Raw genomic sequence first — 18,205 nt, forward strand, 5'->3', positions numbered from 1 at the left:
TAGGAATTTGAGGTAAGTCCGTGATATCTGAAATCAGTCCCTGTCCAACCTTAAAGGTAAAGAGTCTGTTTGCACCCGAAAGATGGGCTGATTGCACTGTTGCCTAACCTAAATATAAGGTATGGTTCGAACAGTCCAATCGACTACTCCGTGCACTGTGGCGCATGCAGACTGCATGTTCCTCGGCTTGGCTGGCAAGCATGCGACATTATTCCCTCAAGCCTAATTAGCGCTTACTGATGCGGGTCGATCACGAAAGAGACATTTATAGCTGCACGTCCTGTTTCCAGCCTGATCAGGCCATATTCCACCTCCATCTCATTCCTCTTTCATTTTGTTGAGAGTTGGAGGCTACACCTTGCACGCATCAACTAAAAGACACTCTGTTCGTGAAGAGCTTGCAAAGGAAAGAGACATCAAGTTATGGAAACTTCCTCGATTCGAAGTCCAGCATACCGATACCGGTCGCTTCAAACAAACAATCGTCAAATCCGTCTTATTGATTTGATGCCCAGATTTTGGGACGACCCCATTCATTGCACAATTCGCCACGTTTCTTTGGATGACAGCACCGATAATCCCGATTTTGACGCGCTTTCCTACGCATGGGGAGATCCACACCTTAAAACATCTATATTCATCGATGGAGAAGAATTTCCCGTTACCGTAAACCTAAGCTCGGCACTGAGGCATTTACGGTCGTACAACAAGAGATATTCCCTATGGGTTGATGCCCTATGCATCAACCAGGCCGACAACGATGAAAAATCAAGCCAGGTTAACATGATGGGTGATATCTACAAAGCCTGTAGGGAAGGAATTCTCTGGCTTGGCAATGAAAGAGAGTTTGACGACCAGTGGTGCGAAACGGAAAGAATTGATGACTGTAAATATAAACGTACACCGGTTCCGAAGCCTTCAACTCCAAGAACATACGGTCCCGTCAGCAGTCACGCAAAGCCATTCCAGCACACAACCAATACACTATGGATGGATCAGCAACAAATGGGGGGCCAGTCTTGTAAATGGCACAGAGCTTATCCCATAATATAAGAAGCGTTTAAGCTTCTGGAAATACTCGCTGGAAATAAGCATTTGAATGAAATTCATGGGTTCATCAATTTACTCGCTGGTAATGAAAAGCAACGATTCGTGGAACCGGTCCAGGCATTGTTCTCTTTAATGCGTCAGCCCTGGTGAGCTCGTATCTGGACAGTTCAGGAGGCAGCACTTCCCAGACGAGCAACCATTGTGTGTAGACCAACAAGAATGCCACTGGATGTTATGATTGAAGCGGCGGTGTGCTTTTATAGCCATAGCAGCACTTGTTGCAAACCGCACATGCGAGCAATCCTCAGGCGAATCCCCCGCGTAACTCGCGGCAAATCCACGCTCGAGACTTTTGAACACTTTTATCGAGATCTCGAGGCCCTAAGAAAAGCCCGCACAAAAGATAACAAAGTCGACTTTCTGCATCTCTTCCAGCTCTTCAGCAACCGGGAGGCCTCCGACAAACCAGACAAGATATTTGCACTACTTGGACTCCCTTGTGATGACGAGAAGCCTATCGAGGCGAAATACGGCTACGATATTCAATATCTAAACCGAAAAGTTAGCCAAAACCTTCTCACACGAAAGAGAGCCCACTTCGCTGTCTGGTACAGAGATACTTTTTCAAGGCACGAACTTTCTTATAGGGGCAGGGCATCTACCAATATCAGTTCAACTCCATCATGGGTAAAAGATTTCAGATATACTCCTGATCGCTCCAGCCAGCTTATGGAGGCGAACCGAAATGAGATCCGAAGACTCTATGTTGCGGCCGTGGAAAGGCAATCCTCTGTTGGCGTTGTCAACACAGCTGTGCTGTTTATGGCAGCAATACATGTGGATATAATTGCCAGTTCTACCCACGAATGCACTTCATTGAATGAGGAGGGCATCAAAAAGTACGTATCACTTGAATGCGCTATGCTCATTCAATACGGTGATCGTAAGGATTGCACCTACAAGGGAGACGGCGAGGACGTCAGAAACGCTTTCCGGAGAACCATCATCGGTAACCGCTTAGCATCACAGTTTCCGCATCCATCCATAGTACAGCCCAGTACTGAGGACCTGGGGCAGCTGAACATGTCAGTGTTCTTCCCCAAAACTGAAACCGATCCAAATATTCGAGATCGCCTACTATCGGAAGTCAAGACCCACATTTACAAAAAGAAGTTCTTCCAGACCAACATGGGGTACATTGGATTTGGGCCTCCCGACATGTGCAACGGTGATGAAGTTTGAATACCACTTGGTAGCAATGTCCCGTTTATTCTAAGACCTGACAGTGGAGACAATGCTTTTGTACCAGAAAGTCAAACCAGCCTACTTTCTGATAACAGGAAAAACGTTGCACAACGATATCGTCGCGTAATTGGCGATTGCTATCTCCATGGAGCTATGGAGGGTGAGCTTGCTGGCCGGAACGAAGAATTTGTATTTCTCATATAAAAGGAATTGAAATGTTACTAGAGCTATAATATATAGAATGTCAATAAGAACTTGACTTGCCACGAGGATATGCTCTATATAACATCAGAATTCAACCATTGTTCATCAATAATACTAGTGACGATAAAAGTGAATCGAAGTGATTTGGACAAGCCAAACCAAACCTCAGAGCCCGGAAGAAATACTGACTATAACAACCTACTACACACTGAAACCTTTCATTCTTGCTAGTTATGTTTTATAGACGCATTTTTGTAAATTTCACACTAGGATGTCCTCCCAATCCATACAATTATGCAACATTTAACCGCACCATATTGAAACCTTTCAATAGCTTTAGATCACCACCATAAAGCCTCTCAAACCATCACCAAGAAAGCAACAGCGGCTCATAGAGTGACCCATATCGCAGGTACTACGTGAGTTGCACTATCCTTCTGTCCCTCTCCATGCCCAGGTCTCAAGCGTCGAGCAAGCAGCATGTTGTGTTGCAATATATAATGCGCACAAGGATAATTTCGTGAACCTCTTTTGTTTCCAACACATTGTTACTGGACAACACACCTGATGCTCAAGTTATACGTGCATGACAGCAAACCTGCGGCGTACATTCAATCGACTGCCTCTAGTGCGTGTTCAGATCCACTACTTGAGCCGTGGATAGACATGACCTTTTCGGTAAGGGCCGAGGGAGCCAGGGTTTGGACTTCAGGGTCTGCGCACGCAAGTGACTGCGAATTCCTGTTCAGGCGGCGCCGGTTGCGCCGTGGCACCAATGGGTTTCTAACAGGCAGCTTTCTTCACACACACACAGTGGTGTTGAGGCGGTGGGTGCCAGGGATGGGCCCGTGGGTGGTTGGACCCTTAGTGAATGCGATGGGACGGGGGGGCCCCGAGCTCGCTCGCCAAAAGTTCCGCCGCGGTTTTGGCCAGAATCCCACTCGACGCCCTTCATCACCCGTGCGCCCTTTACAACCACGCGCTCCGCTCCAGCTGCTTCCTTCCACACGATCCGGAAGCCCCTCTGTCCCTTTCTCCCAGCCACTCCACCACCCAATCCACAACCCAATGGCCGAAGTCGCTACCCCATCTGCCGCGGCCATGGCTACCGGCGAGCAGAAGTCCGACAAGAAGCAGCAGGTCGTCAAGCCCGAGAAGCCCGACGAGGAAAAGTTCAGGGCCGAGCTGGCCAAGCTGAAGAAGGAACAGCAGGCTGCGAGCGAGAAGCTGGTACGCATTGCGCATACCTGCATGAGCACTGACTCGAGTCTCGAGTCCACCCGTCACTGGTGCTAACCATCATACCACAAACAGGAGGCTGCCAAGGCCAAGGTTGAAACCGCCTTCAACAACAAGGACTCGCCCGCCGGAAAGAGGGCCGCTGAGCTCAGGACCGAGCTGGGTGAGATCCGCAAGAAGCAGCAGGCCGGCAAGGGCTCGCGCGCCCAGACCCTCGAGCAGATCAAGAAGCTCGACGAGCAGCTCAAGTCTCGCATCGCCGAGCAGAAGACCGCCCGCGGTCGCGTCAACTTCAAGAGCGTCGAGGATGTTGATCGCGAGATCAAGCGTCTGGAGGACCAGGTCAACTCGGGCACCATGAAGATCGTGGACGAGAAGAAGGCTCTTGCCGATGTCAGCTCGCTGCACAAGCAGAAGAAGAGCTTCGCCGGCTTCGAGCAGGGACAAAAGGGCATTGACGACACCAAGGCCAAGATCGCCGACCTCCGCAAGACCATGGACGATCCCGAGTCCAAGGCGCTGAGCGACCGCTACACTGAGATCACCAAGGAGCTTGACGCCATCCGGGCCGAGCAGGATGCTGCCAGCAAGAACCTCACTCAGCTGAAGGATCAGCGCGAGAAGGCGCGCTCCGAGTACGCCGCGAAGAAGCAGGCCGTCACGGAGCTGTCGGACAACTTCTACCAGGCCAAGCGTGACCACCGCGCTTACGAGCAGGAGGCCTACAAGGTCCGCCAGGCGAAGAAGGAGGCTGAGAGGAAGGCGTACGAGTCGGCCAAGCGCCGCCAGATTGCCGACCAGAGGCTCGAGGAGGCCAGCGCGCCCGCTTACACTGACGAGATTCTCACTGCTGAGGGCCTGATCCGCTACTTCGACCCCAGCGCCCTGCCCGCCAAGGAGACTGCCGACACCAACAAGTTCGCCGCCACTGCCACCAGGACCGTCGACGACTCCGGCCTCAAGGGCATGAAGGTTGTCAAGAAGGACGATGACGACTACTTCATCGGCACCGGTGGTAAGAAGGGCAAGAAGGGCCGGAAGAACAAGGAGGCCTCGCCCGCCGCTACGCCCGCCGAGGGCAAGTTCAACCTGAGCATCGGCATCATCGAGCAGCTGTCCAAGCTCAACGTCGAGGCGCCCGCCAGCCAGGCCGACGTCCCTGCCGTTGTCAAGAAGCTCCAGGAGAAGTCCGAGACCTGGAAGAAGGACCAGGACAAGAAGACCCAGGAGGTAAGCTCCTCTCCCCTACAACAAGACCCGCAGTTCAGCCCAAATAAAACTTGAACATTACTAACACTCATCTCAGAACATCGAGAAGGCCAAGAAGGAGATCGAGAAGCTCGAGGCCGAGGGTGAGGCCGCTACCAACGGCAACGGCGGCGCCAAGGACTTGGGCAACAAACCCTCGGCCAAGAACCAGCAGGTCAACGGCAACGCGGATGCGGGCGCCGAGTTGGCGCAGGAGAAGGACGGTGCGGCCGACGCGGCTGCCGAGCTCAAGGAGGAGGAGAAGGAGCAGTCTGCCGAGGCTTAGACGACGACGAGTCCGTCATGAGGATGCTAACGCTTAGACGCCGAGATGGGATCCATGTGTGTGTGTGTGTGTGGGTCACGTTCTTCTCTCGTCTCTTTTTTATTATTATTGTTTTTTTCCCATTTGCGGCAATGTGCAATGTGGTTTGACTTGTTCGTAGGGGAACAGGGGAACATGGGAACAGGGGGAAAAAATTTCAAGGCTGGGTGGATGGGCCTACTACAGCCCGGGAGATGACGAGCGTGGTGCTTGGTTTCTCTGGGCCACGGCCACGTCGTTGCCGTTGTTGTTGCTTGCACACATACATGGAAAAGCGCGAGAGAGAGAAGAGAGGCACTACTTCTTGCGATTAGGTATCTTGGACTTCTTTTCTGCGATTGATTGATTCCATCCTGCCGTCGGCACCAAGCACCGTCTTCTCCCTCCTGTGTTTTTACCCTTATATCTTATCTTCCCCGTCATTGTCATTGTCGTTGTCATTGTTGTTGTTGTTGTTGTTGTTGTTGTTGTTGTTGTTGCGGAGGAAGAACCCGCCCTTTCCCCCTCTGCCATCATAATCAAAGCGTCTCCTGTTACTTCGTGTGCCACTGTACTCTACCTAATTAACCCCCCACTCTGTCACACTGAGACAACCAGCTATGTCATGCCATGTTATGCTATCAATCCTAGTGTGTTGCCCACCCATCGTCTAAGCTCCGCCAGCGCCGGCACATACGGCGGTTCATAAACAATACTCTGGCGCACAAACTCGCAATCCGCCGCCTCGTCGCCTGCTAGGAACGGCACAACGACGGCCGAGTACTCGAGCACATTCGCCAGCCCCGCGTAGCGCTGAACGAGTCGTTGCGCGCAGAGGCCAGTAAACCAAAAAGCCACATCAAGCAGAGCAATCACAGCCTAGCCTTCTCGCGCGCCTTCTCCGCCTCCCACAGCAGCTGGACCCTGCGCATCCGCCAAAAGCTCCACGCAGCAACCAGGCCCGCCAGCGGCGGACAAAGCAGCAGCAGCCAGCTCCACCAGCGGGGGCTCGCGCGGCGCAGGCGCGCCATCGCCTCCGCGACGCGGATCTCAAGCAGCTCACGATCGCCATCATTCCAGACGACGAGGCCGGCGTCGCCGCCGCGGCGCAACACGCGCGCCGCCTTCTCGCGCACATCGCCCTGGCTCAGGACGCGGTTGCGGGCGTCCTCGTCGCTGAGGTGCGCGTCCCGCGCGCGCAGCCGCGCTATCTGCTGCGACGGGTCCGAGACCGCCACCACCATGATGCTCCCGCAGTACCGCTCCCACCCGCTCTCGAACAGCAGCGGGATGTCCAGCACGACGGCCCAGTGGCCCTGCAGGTACGCGGCCACGATGGCGCCGTAGATGGCGCGCCGCACCGCGGGGTGCACGATGCCGTTTAGCACGGCGCGGTCGCGCTGCGTCTGCTCGCTGGAGCCGAAGACCTTGCGGCCGAGGGCGGGGCGGTTGAGCGGGCGGCCGCGGCCGCTGTTGTCGCCGTTGTCGTTGTCCGAGGTGGGAGGCAGCAGCAGGTCTGGCGTCGTGGGCCCAAAGTGCGCCACGATGGCCTTGTAGCCCGCCGTCCCGGGCTCGACGACCTGGCGCGCGATGACGTCGGCGTCGATGATGGGCAGGTTGTACGGCGCGCTGCGCAGCAGGTTCGACACGGTCGACTTGCCGGTTGCGATTGAGCCGGTGAGCCCGAGGAGCAGCATGCTGGTTCTTGTTGGTGCGGAGGCGTGGTGAGTGAGGTCGAGAGGTGAGAGCGCGTGGGAGCTTGGGGTCGTGCCGTCTGTGGGTGTTTACTCTAGGTATCCGCTCCCCGCGGCGGCAGAATCGCGGGTTTTGGGAGACACGCGCGTCGCGACCCTTGCGCGTCTCCCACCCGCGTCAAGACCAAGCAATTGTTAACTTCGTCACCTTGTCCTCTTAGAATACACCCTTGCGCTCTTATACCTATACCCTCGTACATTTTTGTCTTCACAACTAGACAGGATTTTACCATAAGGTCTCTGAACGAAGTCCAGGAAAGGGTATATACGTAGAGCCAAATTTAGCAATCCACCTTTGCTTCCTCACTATTGGAGCAGCGTCCCAACCCTTCTCAAACTCTACTCCTCCAACGAAAAGTCATACGGCTTGAACGCCGCCTTGAACGCCTCCGCATCTCCCACTTCATCCTCGTGCGTCTGTCCGCAGTCTTGCCAGTGCGCTCTGTTATCCAACCCCAACAACTTCGCCAGGACGCGCCGACCGAACTGCAGATCAAACCGGAACGAAGAATCGAGGGGAAGTATGAGGTTCGTCTTTTTGTCTTCAGAGTCCTCTTCTGAACCGGCCGGCGTCCATATTTGCAGCCTGAAGAAGTCGTTGCCCTCTTCATATCCATCGCCGACGTCCTTCTTCTCGAAAGCAGGGTATTTCTCGTTCTGTGCTTCGACTTTGAAGGCTGCTTCGACGAGGCCGCGCTTGATCAGGTCAACAGGCACGGGAAGGAACTGCCAGTGTGTGTGGATGCCACCGGCTCTGCTGACTTCCCAGCTCACGGCTCCTAGCTCTGATTTGCCGAGGGTCTTGAGCATTGCGTGCAGTGAGCTGCGGTAGCGACACATTTCAACGAATGTGTTTTTGCGGCTCTCGGCGTCGTCAATAGAGGCGAGAGTAGGCGCATGGTGGAACGGAATTATGAGAATATGACAAGGGGATTTTAGAGACGGAGCAAACGTCGACGCAGTGCTCAGGGGCCCTTTTGCGGTTGTCATGTATGACTCGTTTCCGATGGAGGTAATGAGGTGAGTGGCAACAGTCGGATTTGACAGGCAGAAGAAGCACTCTCCTGGAGTCGGAGGCGGCGCACGTTGACGCTTGTTGCGACCGCGTGGCTGCCGGCCTTCCGTAGAGAAGCGGTAGGATGACTCCTGACTTTGTTGAGGCCGCTTCTTCCCTACGAATGCAAGGGGAGACGCCGTTGTGCCGCCGGGGATTGTCACTGGTGGCGCAGCCGTCGGGTCGATAGAGAAAGCATAGATCCACTTGGCCTTCTTAGGGTTGCCATATGGCGCGAGGCTGATGAAGCGCGTGATACGGTATCCCTCAGAAGTCTCATCAGAGGGTGGATGAAAAAACGGCTCACGCTCATAGAACGCATTTGGTGAAACGGAGAAATGATAGCGTGGCTTGAGCGCGGCACAGAGATCTGCTACGCATTGCTTCTGGAACAACCCTTCTTCTCCTTCGGCGGCAAAGTCGACCTTGGATCCGGTGCGAATTGAGGCAGGCCATTGACTCGTGATGAGGATATCCGCGGAGTTGGCCCCCCGCAGTGCTCGTGCATCGTCTTCACCATAGAACGGCGGGTACTTGTCCTTGGATACCCCAACGGTTATCCTTGGATCTAAGGCGCCTCCGAGAGCAACGACGCGGATGCCTTCAGAAGTCTTCAAAGTGCTGCGCTTTCCGAGAAAGGACAAATTCGAGCAAATCTCTCCCCCCGTCTCTTCGAGCTTTTGGACAATCTTTACAGGAAGAGAACGCTGGCCAAGAGCGAAGTAGATGGGCAGAGGTATCTCAATCTTCCCATTGACCAAGTTTGACTCGTTTTCTTCATCTTCGGGCTTGGCTATCTGGGGATCGGTGAACAAGTCACCCACCACTATAGCAAACGCAAACGCGTTCTTCGCGTGCAGCCCTGCGATTTTCTTGAAGACTTCGGGGAATTGGCCGTTGACATCGCCTACTACAACGCTGGGACATGATTAGAGATGTTTAGTGAGGCCAGGATGCTGTAGGACGTATTCGAAATAGAACTCCTAGAAAATATGCTTGGAGCCATTGAGAAGGACTGTAGAGAAGGAAGTTTGAGGCTGCAAAAAGAAAGATTTCAGCTTACATTTTTGAAGCCATGGCGAAGGTCGATAGTAGTGAATTATTAACAGGCTTAGGACAGTGTGGCTCCTCAAGTCCTCATCACAATCTCCAGTTGTGCGTTGAAGAAGTGGATCAAGCAGCGCGTCACAGCTAGCACGCGTCGAGGTTCGAGAACGATGACCGGCTTTGGTAACGGTCCACTAACGCCCCACTAGCGCGACGCCAAGATTTACGTCGGTGATTGGTGGTCGCAAACGCCGACCGGTCCTGGGATTTTTCTGAGCTTTGCCCGCGACACCTCCGCAACATCGCCAGCTGCGCAACACCATGGCTGCCATGTCGAGAGGAAAAGACAAGAAGGCCTCCAAGGTCACTAAGCCGAAGAAGGGCGGCACCGCGTCGTCGCGCAGGCACCATTTCGAATCTTTCTCGCAGCGCATCGCAAAACTCAATATCGACCCAGTCCGCAGGACTCGCCGCGCGCCAGACGAATCGGATCTCTCTGCCAGCACCTCTTACCTCAAGACTTCTTTCGAAGAATGGCTGGACCTCAACCTCTCCGAGAACTTCAGGCAGTTCTCCCGCCAGCTGGAGCCGCTCATCGAAAGCCTGCCGCAAATCCTCCACTACGATGATCGCATCATGGACCTGCTTATCACATACATTGAGAAGGGGGATGCTCTGTCTTTGGAACCGCTGCTGAATCTTACCTCGCGTTTTGCTCACGATTTGGGCGCGAGGTTTGAGAAGCACTTTGCGCGCACTGTGAAGACCATCTGCCAGGTAGCCGCGAAACACCCGGACATCGAGGTGATAGAATGGAGCTTTACCTGCCTGGCATGGCTGTTCAAGTACCTTTCCCGCCTTTTGGTCCCCGATCTCCGACCTCTCTACGATCTCGTGGCGCCAATGTTAGGCAAGGAACACCAAAAACATTTTATCACTAGGTTCGCGGCCGAAGCCATGAGCTTCCTGTTGAGGAAAGCCGGCGCATCATATTACAGGGACAAGGAACCGCTAGTGACGATAATGGCGCATGCGCTAAAGGATCTTGAAGAAACGGCGGAACGGGGAGATGCAGAGCAGTATGAGCTAGGCCTCATGTCCCTCTTTATCGAGTCTATCAAGGGACTGCAGAGAGGATTGCATTCGAGCGGCCAGGCTGTATTCAAAGTGCTACTGGCCCAAGCTCTTGTTTCTGGAGAGACGGACTCCTTGGTACCCCATGAAAGGCCAGCGATGAACGTTGTTCAGGGTGTCCTTACTGCCATCATCCACCATACGGACTCGGAAAATTTCAAACCAATTTTGGATGTAGTGCTGGAACAAGTTGATGGACCGGGAGCTCAAATGGACAAGAAGAAGCTGGAAGATGCTGCGCGTCTCTTGTTCACTGTATCAGGTGTCAGGAAAGGGACTCGGGTCGAGGACTGGAGCTCCGTAATGCGGGGTATAGCTCAAGTCATATACTCGGCCGAGTCCAACAAAGTTACATCCGATGTCAGGTCGGCGTCAGATGTCCTTGCTACGCTCGCGGTTATCTTACAAAGCTGTCCAATGGATGTCGCAATTCCTCACTTGAAGATTGTGGATACCATATCCAGTGGTCCATGGCAGGAGGCGTTCTTGCCCTTCTGTAATTTCTTCGCTGAAATTGGACAACAGAGGTTTCAAAGTTTGATTATGCCGCAGTTTCGGAAGTATGTTCACCGTTTAATATCATGTGCTTGGGTTATTGCTAACTCCTGTCAGGTTTATCGTAACTCGATGGAACCAAGATTCGGAAAAACTCGCTATTCTACTTCCACGTCTTGCTGGTCAAGGCTGTTTCTCAAGTTCTCCATTATTGTGCCCGCAAAAGTGGCAAGAGGATATCTTAGAATCGTTCCGCGGCCTTTCCAAAGATTCACCTGAAGGATCCCAAGATCAAGCTGCCAAATGCAACGCCTTCTTGGATATTGTTCGAATTTCAACGGTTGACCCGAAGACAGAGTCCGGCATATATGCTGAGCTCTATAAACTCCTTAATGGGTCAATTAAAGAAACTGCAGCACAAGAGATCCTTCCCTGGCAGCAGTTTGCTGTGGGCTCGGGCTTCAGGTATGTCGCTAGCCACGACGGAGAAGCAAAAAACGCAGACAAATCACTGTGGATACCCCTTTGTCGTTCTTCCAGTACATATATGCGTTATCCAGTCTTCTGGGACGCATTATGCAGATATGCGAGGGCCCACCCAAGTTCGATAGATGTCAACGGGGATCATATCGAGGTCCTCGCCGACGCGCTTATTGAGTGTCTTGGCTCCCCTTCTCACGAGTTGCGAACTTCGGCTCTGGACATCTTGAAGCTCGTTTACGACCTCAAACACAATGGCGAGGAGTCAGATGTTCTTAACACTGCTGTTCTGATTGAGAGTATTCCACTCAACATTCAGACAGCACGCAATGTTTCCATGCACATTCGGCGCCTTGCATCAAGCTACAAGTCTGTAGCAAACGACACTTGGCTATCGAGGGCAATTCCCACTTACTGTTTCGGCCTTCTTTACGTCAACTTCACGCAAGTATGGGGAGACTCTTGCAACGCACTGAAGGAGATCTGCGAAACGAAGGAAGGCGAGCAGGCAGTTTCGCAACTCGCCTTCGCGTGGCTTGATGGCGTACCACAAACTGTGGTTTCCTCGGATGACTCCATGGAATCCAGCAATGAACCTTCCGCAGGCGTTGCGGTCAATGAGTTTGAATGCAGCAATCTTTCCCAGCTTACTGCAGAAGTTGAGAGGACATCGAAGACACTTGAAGATGCTGCTCAACAAATCCAGCACAGGTTCAAGGAAGAGCATAAGCAGATTAGTTTCATTACTAGCGCAAGCCGCTCACAGGCTTTGCGCGTGCTGAGTGTTATTCCCCAGGTCGCAGAGAAGAGGTCCAGATCTCTCGTCCCTACCCTTCTGAGGTGGGCCGTCGGAGATGAAGCTTCCAACGTCGAGGCGCCAGTGCCGGAAGACGACTCGGAAGATGCCTCAGCATCTGCCGAGGGCGCTAGCTGGTCAAGGAAGGATCAAAAAGCCATGCTTTCATTATTCTCCCAGTTCACCAACCCGAAGGTGCTCTTCAGATCGGCTGACGTTTATTCTGCGCTGTTGGCACTCCTTGCCAATGGTGATGTGGAAATCCAAAAGTCTGCCCTCAAGGCTGTTCTCACCTGGAAGAACCGCAGTATTAACCGTTATGAAGAGAATCTGATGAATCTCCTTGACGACGCAAGATTCCGAGAGCAGGTTTCGGTGTTCCTAGACATCGGGCAAGATGACGAGTCGATGCAAGTCGACGATCGTACTGACGTGATGCCTGTGGTCCTGCGAATGCTCTATGGTAAGGTCATCGCTCGCGCTGGATCTGCCAGCGGACGACGTGGCCAAGAGTCCCGGAGAAAGGCGGTGTTCATCGCTCTTACGAAGTTTGGCGACGATGAAATTCGACAATTCATTGACATTGCTCTGGGCCCGTTAGCTGGACTTTCGCTCGTAAAAGACGGCAATCTGCAAGAGAAATATTTGTCAAAGAACCTACTGGACCCCCGGAAACAGTTTGGTCTTCTCAATATGTTGGAAGATATGCTGGATATCCTCGGAACACAGCTATCTCCCTTCGCCGGCCAACTCATCGACCCTGTCCTCTACTGCTTGATCACCGCTTCGCGTACCGTCTCCGCAACCTCCAAGGGGGAGGAGAAGACGTCAAGCGGAGTTCAGCTGTCCATACTCAATTCAATCAGACAAGTTGGCTTCCATTGCCTGAACCTTCTTTTCAACAACTGTCCTGAGTTTGAATGGAGCGGTTACGTTCCCTCGATTCTCGAAGAGTTGGTCAATCCTAAGCTGGAGAAGCTTCCGGTGGAGACAGCGCAATCTGTTTCTGGTATCCTCAAGCTCGTATCTGCCTGGAGCAAATTTCCCCAGACAGTATCGTTCCTCGTCCAGTTCAACAACTCTCTTCTGGACAAGGTCGCCGAGTGTCTTGAGATTACCTTTGCCAAGGAAGAGGTCAAGCTCTTCATTTTGCGGAGTATCCTCCAAAATGTAATTACGATTGCTGAAGCGGACCCAATGGACGTCGACCAACCTACAACTGCAAGCCCGACCTGGGTGCAGAGCAATGTCCTTGGTCCCAAAGCGGGAGCATTTTTGACTCGTATTGGCGCCGAACTCCAACGGAGTCCCAGCAAAGATCTCCTTGAGGCGGGTGTGCAGACCGTCTCACGCCTTGCTCCTTTCGTTGTGGGTTCTGCCGAAGCGGACTCTATGATCAACATCTCGATCTTCTTGTTACAGCAGCCTACAAGGCGGGTCAGTCCAAGGACGAAGGGTGATCTTCTCAATATCTTGCACAACTTTGTCCCACGTCACAAGCTTGGTCCTGATGATGAGCTTACCCAGCAGGTCTTCCAGGTCACTAGCTCATTGTTTGGCTATTTCCAAGACCGGAGAAGCCGTGAGCTGACTTGCAATGTCCTGGAAGACCTTGCGAACATTGATCCGGAACTTACTGAAGTTGCTTCCATATCCCACGATCTCAATGCCTTCTCGAAAACCGCGCTTGATGAGCCTGACTTTGATCTTCGTTCCAAGGCGTTCCACCTTATCAACGAGGACAAGTATCAATCTTTCAGCATCAAACAGTGGCTTCCGCTCGTTTACAACATGTTGTTCTATATCAAGGAGAAGGAGGAGCTGGTACTTCGAATCAACTCTTCTTTTACGCTTAGGCGCTTCGTCGAAATGGCTGCGAAGGAAGGTAACGCGGATGTGGAGAGCTTCCAAAAGCTCATTACCACGGCCATAATTCCGGGCATCCACAACGGTGTTCGAGAAAACTCTGAGTTGGTTCGGACGGAGTACCTATCTGTTTTGGCTCGGATAGTGCGTCACTTCCCTGATTGGTCCGTTGTCAGTGATATGCACGTACTCCTCGTAGACGATGACGAGGAAGCCTCTTTCTTCGGCAACGTTCTGCACATCCAGCAGCACCGCCGTATGCGTGCTCTGCGAAGGCTGGCGGGCGAGGCCAGCAAGCTTGCCAGTGGCAACATTGCCCACATCTTCATACCTCTGTTGGAGCACTTCATTTTCGACAGAGAAGAGGATGATAGCGGTGCAGCCAATCTTGCTGGTGAGACGACTCGTGCGATAGGTGCCCTGGCTCAATCATTGGAATGGCCTCAGTACCGCGCTCTGGTCCGAAGGTACAGCAAGGGTGATATGGACAAAACCACCATAAGGCTTTTGGGTGTCGTAATTGACAGCCTCGACAAGGCCGCACAAGTTAAGGGCATCGTTTCTGCGCCGCGCTCGGAAGGCACCACCCAAACGGAAGACGAGGAGATGGCCGATGCAGACGGGGCCCAAACTGCCCCTACGAATGAGGCTCCCAAGCTCGCGAAGACCCTGCCTAGCCAAGACAAGCTCTCTGCAGACTTCACGAACAATCTTCTCCCGCCACTCATGGCCTACATACACCACAAGGATGACTCGACTGTCAGCTTGCGTGTTCCTGTGGCTGTCATCATAGTTAAGCTTCTCCGTCTGTTACCCGCCGACCAGTTTGCCGAACGCCTACCTCCCGTGCTTTTGGACGTCTCTGCGATTTTGCGTAGTAGAGACCAAACGGCACGAGACATGACAAGGAAGACTTTGGCAGACATTTCAGCCCTCATCGGTCCAGAGTACTTTGGCTTTATGCTGAAGGCTTTGCGCACGGCTCTGCAGCGTGGTTACCAACTTCACGTGCTTTCCTTCACTGTCCACTCCATTCTTGTTTCTATGACTCCTACGTTCCAGCCAGGTGAACTCGACTACTGCCTTAACGAAGTCGTCTCTGTGGCTATGGACGATATCTTTGGAGTCACGGGCCAAGAAAAGGACGCTGAAGAGTACATCAGCAAGATGAAGGAAGTGAAGAGCAGCAAGAGCTTTGATTCCATGGAACTGATTGCCAAGTCCACCACGGTCACGCATTTTGTGGACCTCATCAATCCCGTTCAGGCTTTGTTGCTCGAGAGGTTAGATATCAAGATGGTGAAGAAGATCGACGAATTACTGCGTCGCATCGGACTTGGTGTACTTCACAACGAAGCCATCGAGAACGGGAACCGTGACGTGCTGGTCTTCTGTTACCAGCTTATCCAAGCGGTCTACAAGGCCAACACGTCTGATCGTCCGAAGGAGGAGGAAGATCCCCGTACGAAGCGCTACCTCATTAACATGAAGGCTGCGAACAAGATGTCGAATCGTGGAGCTACCACGTCACACATTCACAAGCTTATTCGCTTTTCCCTTGACGTTTTGCGGACAGTGTTGCAGAAGCACGACGAGTTAAGAACGCCGAAAAACATTGCGGGCTTCATGCCTATCATTGGTGATGCTGTCGTCTCGGGCCAGGAGGAGATCCAGATGTCTGCCATCCGCTTGCTGAGCTCAATCATCAAGGTTCCTCTTGAGCAGCTCGACAAGGATGCTCCAGTTTACGCCGCCGAAGCTGTTCGGATCCTCCGAAACGAGCGTGATACCAATACCGAGCTCGCTCAGGCATGCTTGAAGCTGGTGTCAGCTGTCCTTCGGGAACGCAGGAACGCCAACGTGAAGGAGAAAGATGTTGCATACCTTCTGAAGCGCGTCAAGGATGATTTGGAGCAGCCTGACCGGCAAGGTGTAACCTTCAATTTCCTCAAGGCGGTCCTTAGTCGTAAGATCGTCATCACAGAGGTCTACGATATCATGGACACGGTCGCTGCGGTCATGGTAACCAACCAGACCCGTACAGCTCGTGACCTGTCGCGAAACGTCTATTTCCAGTTCATCATGGAGTACCCGCAAAGCAAGGACAGATTGTCAAAGCAAATCGCCTTCCTTGTCAAGAACTTGGACTACAAGTACAAGGAGGGTAGGCAGTCGGTCATGGAAGCGCTGCATCTTCTATTGAACAAGGTCGGCGATGAGCTTGTACAGGATATTGCCGACAATGTTTTCGCGCCCTTGGTCCTGCGCTTGGTGAACGATGACGACAAGGACTGCAGAGAAATGGCTGGCGCTTTGCTCAAGAAGGTGTTTGAGCGCGCCGATGCCGAGCGCACGAAGAAGTTTGTCTCCATCATGAAGACATGGTTCGAACAGGAGGAACAAACGCTGAAGAGGCGTCTGGCTATTCAATGTTGGACTCTCTACTTCGAGCAGACCGAAGGCAAGACCAAGGATGTCAACTACGTCCTGAGGCAGCTGCCAGCTATCATGGAAGAGGCACGCGAGCGGCAAGAAGAGGGCGACTGGGAGTTGCTTTACTACTCTCTCCAAGCCTTTGCAAAGCTGTGCAAGTTGACGCCCGATAAGACGTTCGCTGCTGGCGCACAGCCTGTTTGGACAATCATCCGGGAAAGCTTGACCTTCCCACATGGCTGGGTCAAACTTTCCGCTGCCAGACTCATCGGATTGTATTTCAGCGACTTTGCAAGCCACAACGCATCGGAAGGCTACGCGAAGCTGCCACTGGTCGGCTCCGGCGGCCTTGGTCTCACCGGCGAGGACATGCTCGACCTGACCAGCGCCAGTCTGAGGATCTTGAGGGTACCAGGCGTGAGCGAGGAGCTGGCGACGCAGGCCGTGCGCAACCTCGTCTTTCTCGGCCGCTGCTTTGCCGCCAACGAGCTGCGCTGGAAGGCGCCCAACGCAGTGGACGAAAGCGCACTGAAAGAGGCAGAGGAAGAAGAAGAAGAAGAAGAAGAAGAAGACGAGGAAGCCGTTGACGGCGCGGACGCAAACAACACAGCAGCCAGCGGCAAGACGGCACTGCAATACCTTTTCGAGCGACTATCAGCGATCCTGCGCCGGGAGCCGGCAACGACGCGCGCGCCGTCGCTGTACCCGAAGACGGCGTCGATGACGCTCATCGCGGCGCTCAGCAACGCACTGCCCCTCGAAGCACTCCGGCCCACTCTGCCGACCATCCTCCTGCCGCTGCACAACCTCACGGACGCGACGATCACGACGGCAGCGTCGCTGGACGAGGCGTTCAACGAGGCGCACAAGGGCCTCGTCGGCACGGCGCACGAGGTCATGGCGCTGCTGCAGAAGAAGCTGGGCACGAGCGAGTACGTGGCCGTGCTGCAGAAGGTGCGCGAGGGCGTCAAGGAGCGCCGCGAGAGCCGCAGGGTCAAGCGCAGGCTGGAGGCTGTTCGGGAGCCCGAGAGGGCGGAGCGCGTTAAGAGGAGGAAGCACGAGAATACGAAGGCACGGCGGAAGGAGAAGGGCCATGAGGCGAGGGGACAGCGAAGGGGGTGGTGATTTGGTTGGTTGGTTGGTTGGTTGCTGTAGATTGCAAGAGCGCGGCGTTTAGTTTTTCGGGAGGCGGGTAAAAAAGCAGACGTTTCGAGTATGGGGTTTTTTGTTTGTGGTTGAATGCTAGCTAGGATCTGTTTGTTGTTGCTGTCACTGTCACTGTCACTGTCATTGTCATTGTCATTGTCATTGTCATTGTCACTCTCGAATATTGTTCTCGTCCGATTAACTGCCCAGCACCACCACCACGGCCATGCACACCACGGCAGTATCCCACCCACCCGTCTACCCCGTACCTACCTACCTACCTACCTACCCACTGGACGGACATCTCTCCCAACCTCCCCCTCCCCTCCGCACAACCGCGCGCTCCCGAAGCTTGCAAGCGCCCTGTACGACAACGCCCGCCCGGTACGACGACAGACAGCCAGCCTCGCTCGCGTGCGCTGCACCGCGTTACAGGCATGGCACTGCAGTTGCAGTTGCACGCAACGCACGCACGCACGCATGCATGCGCGTTAGTTACGCAGGCGCAACGGCCGGCGAAGTCCAGTGCCCGTCCTGCGTGCGTGCGTGCGTGCGTGCTTGTGCGCATGTTTCGCTCCTGCAGCACCGCCACGAGGCGTGTGTTGGACTGGCGCGCACGTGTGTGTACGGGGTGTGTATGTATGGTACGTATGTAGTACTGTACGGATGGATTACGCGGGTGGGTTAGGGTGGCTGTGTGGGAGAGCCGC

At 53.7% G+C, this 18,205-nt stretch overlaps 6 protein-coding genes across 6 annotated transcripts; 4 read left to right on the forward strand and 2 right to left on the reverse strand.

Moving 5' to 3' along the window:
* The first annotated feature begins 85 nt into the window (after positions 1–85).
* Positions 86–1,163, forward strand: K452DRAFT_282348 (uncharacterized protein). Its single transcript, XM_033539572.1, has one exon. It carries the CDS (start codon positions 424–426, stop codon positions 1,051–1,053), a length of 630 nt encoding a protein of 209 aa, XP_033403049.1. The 5' UTR covers positions 86–423; the 3' UTR covers positions 1,054–1,163.
* Positions 1,162–2,430, forward strand: K452DRAFT_330875 (uncharacterized protein). The gene has a single exon (XM_033545120.1). The coding sequence runs from the start codon at positions 1,270–1,272 to the stop codon at positions 2,290–2,292; it is 1,023 nt and encodes a 340-aa protein (XP_033403050.1). The 5' UTR covers positions 1,162–1,269; the 3' UTR covers positions 2,293–2,430.
* A 1,137-nt stretch (positions 2,431–3,567) lies between these two features.
* On the forward strand, positions 3,568–5,272 carry K452DRAFT_217820 (uncharacterized protein; the record flags this gene model as incomplete). The annotated part of the gene is made up of 3 exons (XM_033536318.1): positions 3,568–3,729; positions 3,814–4,968; positions 5,045–5,272. 3 exons carry the CDS (start codon positions 3,568–3,570, stop codon positions 5,270–5,272), a joined length of 1,545 nt encoding a protein of 514 aa, XP_033403051.1.
* Positions 5,273–6,162: 890 nt separating this feature from the next.
* On the reverse strand, positions 6,163–6,987 carry K452DRAFT_314528 (uncharacterized protein; the record flags this gene model as incomplete). Its single annotated transcript, XM_033543762.1, has 1 exon — positions 6,163–6,987. One exon carries the CDS (start codon positions 6,985–6,987, stop codon positions 6,163–6,165), a length of 825 nt encoding a protein of 274 aa, XP_033403052.1.
* Positions 6,988–7,234: 247 nt separating this feature from the next.
* Positions 7,235–9,281, reverse strand: K452DRAFT_314529 (uncharacterized protein). The gene is made up of 2 exons (XM_033543763.1): positions 9,162–9,281; positions 7,235–9,016 (listed from the first exon to the last, which is right to left on the reverse strand). The coding sequence occupies exons 1-2, from the start codon at positions 9,173–9,175 to the stop codon at positions 7,384–7,386; spliced, it is 1,647 nt and encodes a 548-aa protein (XP_033403053.1). The 5' UTR covers positions 9,176–9,281; the 3' UTR covers positions 7,235–7,383.
* A 182-nt stretch (positions 9,282–9,463) lies between these two features.
* On the forward strand, positions 9,464–17,644 carry K452DRAFT_261793 (uncharacterized protein; the record flags this gene model as incomplete). The annotated part of the gene is made up of 2 exons (XM_033538590.1): positions 9,464–10,839; positions 10,892–17,644. 2 exons carry the CDS (start codon positions 9,467–9,469, stop codon positions 17,472–17,474), a joined length of 7,956 nt encoding a protein of 2,651 aa, XP_033403054.1. The 3' UTR covers positions 17,475–17,644.
* Between the last annotated feature and the right edge of the window lie 561 nt (positions 17,645–18,205).

Source organism: Aplosporella prunicola (assembly GCF_010093885.1).
Source record: "Aplosporella prunicola CBS 121167 unplaced genomic scaffold K452scaffold_1, whole genome shotgun sequence".
NCBI lineage: Eukaryota > Fungi > Ascomycota > Dothideomycetes > Botryosphaeriales > Aplosporellaceae > Aplosporella > Aplosporella prunicola.

What these genes read in the sequence shown, in the direction of transcription:
- K452DRAFT_282348 (XM_033539572.1), top strand. Translation starts at nt 424, where the DNA reads ATGGAAACTTCCTCGATTCGAAGTCCAGCATACCGATACCGGTCGCTT.
- K452DRAFT_330875 (XM_033545120.1), top strand. Translation starts at nt 1,270, where the DNA reads ATGCCACTGGATGTTATGATTGAAGCGGCGGTGTGCTTTTATAGCCAT.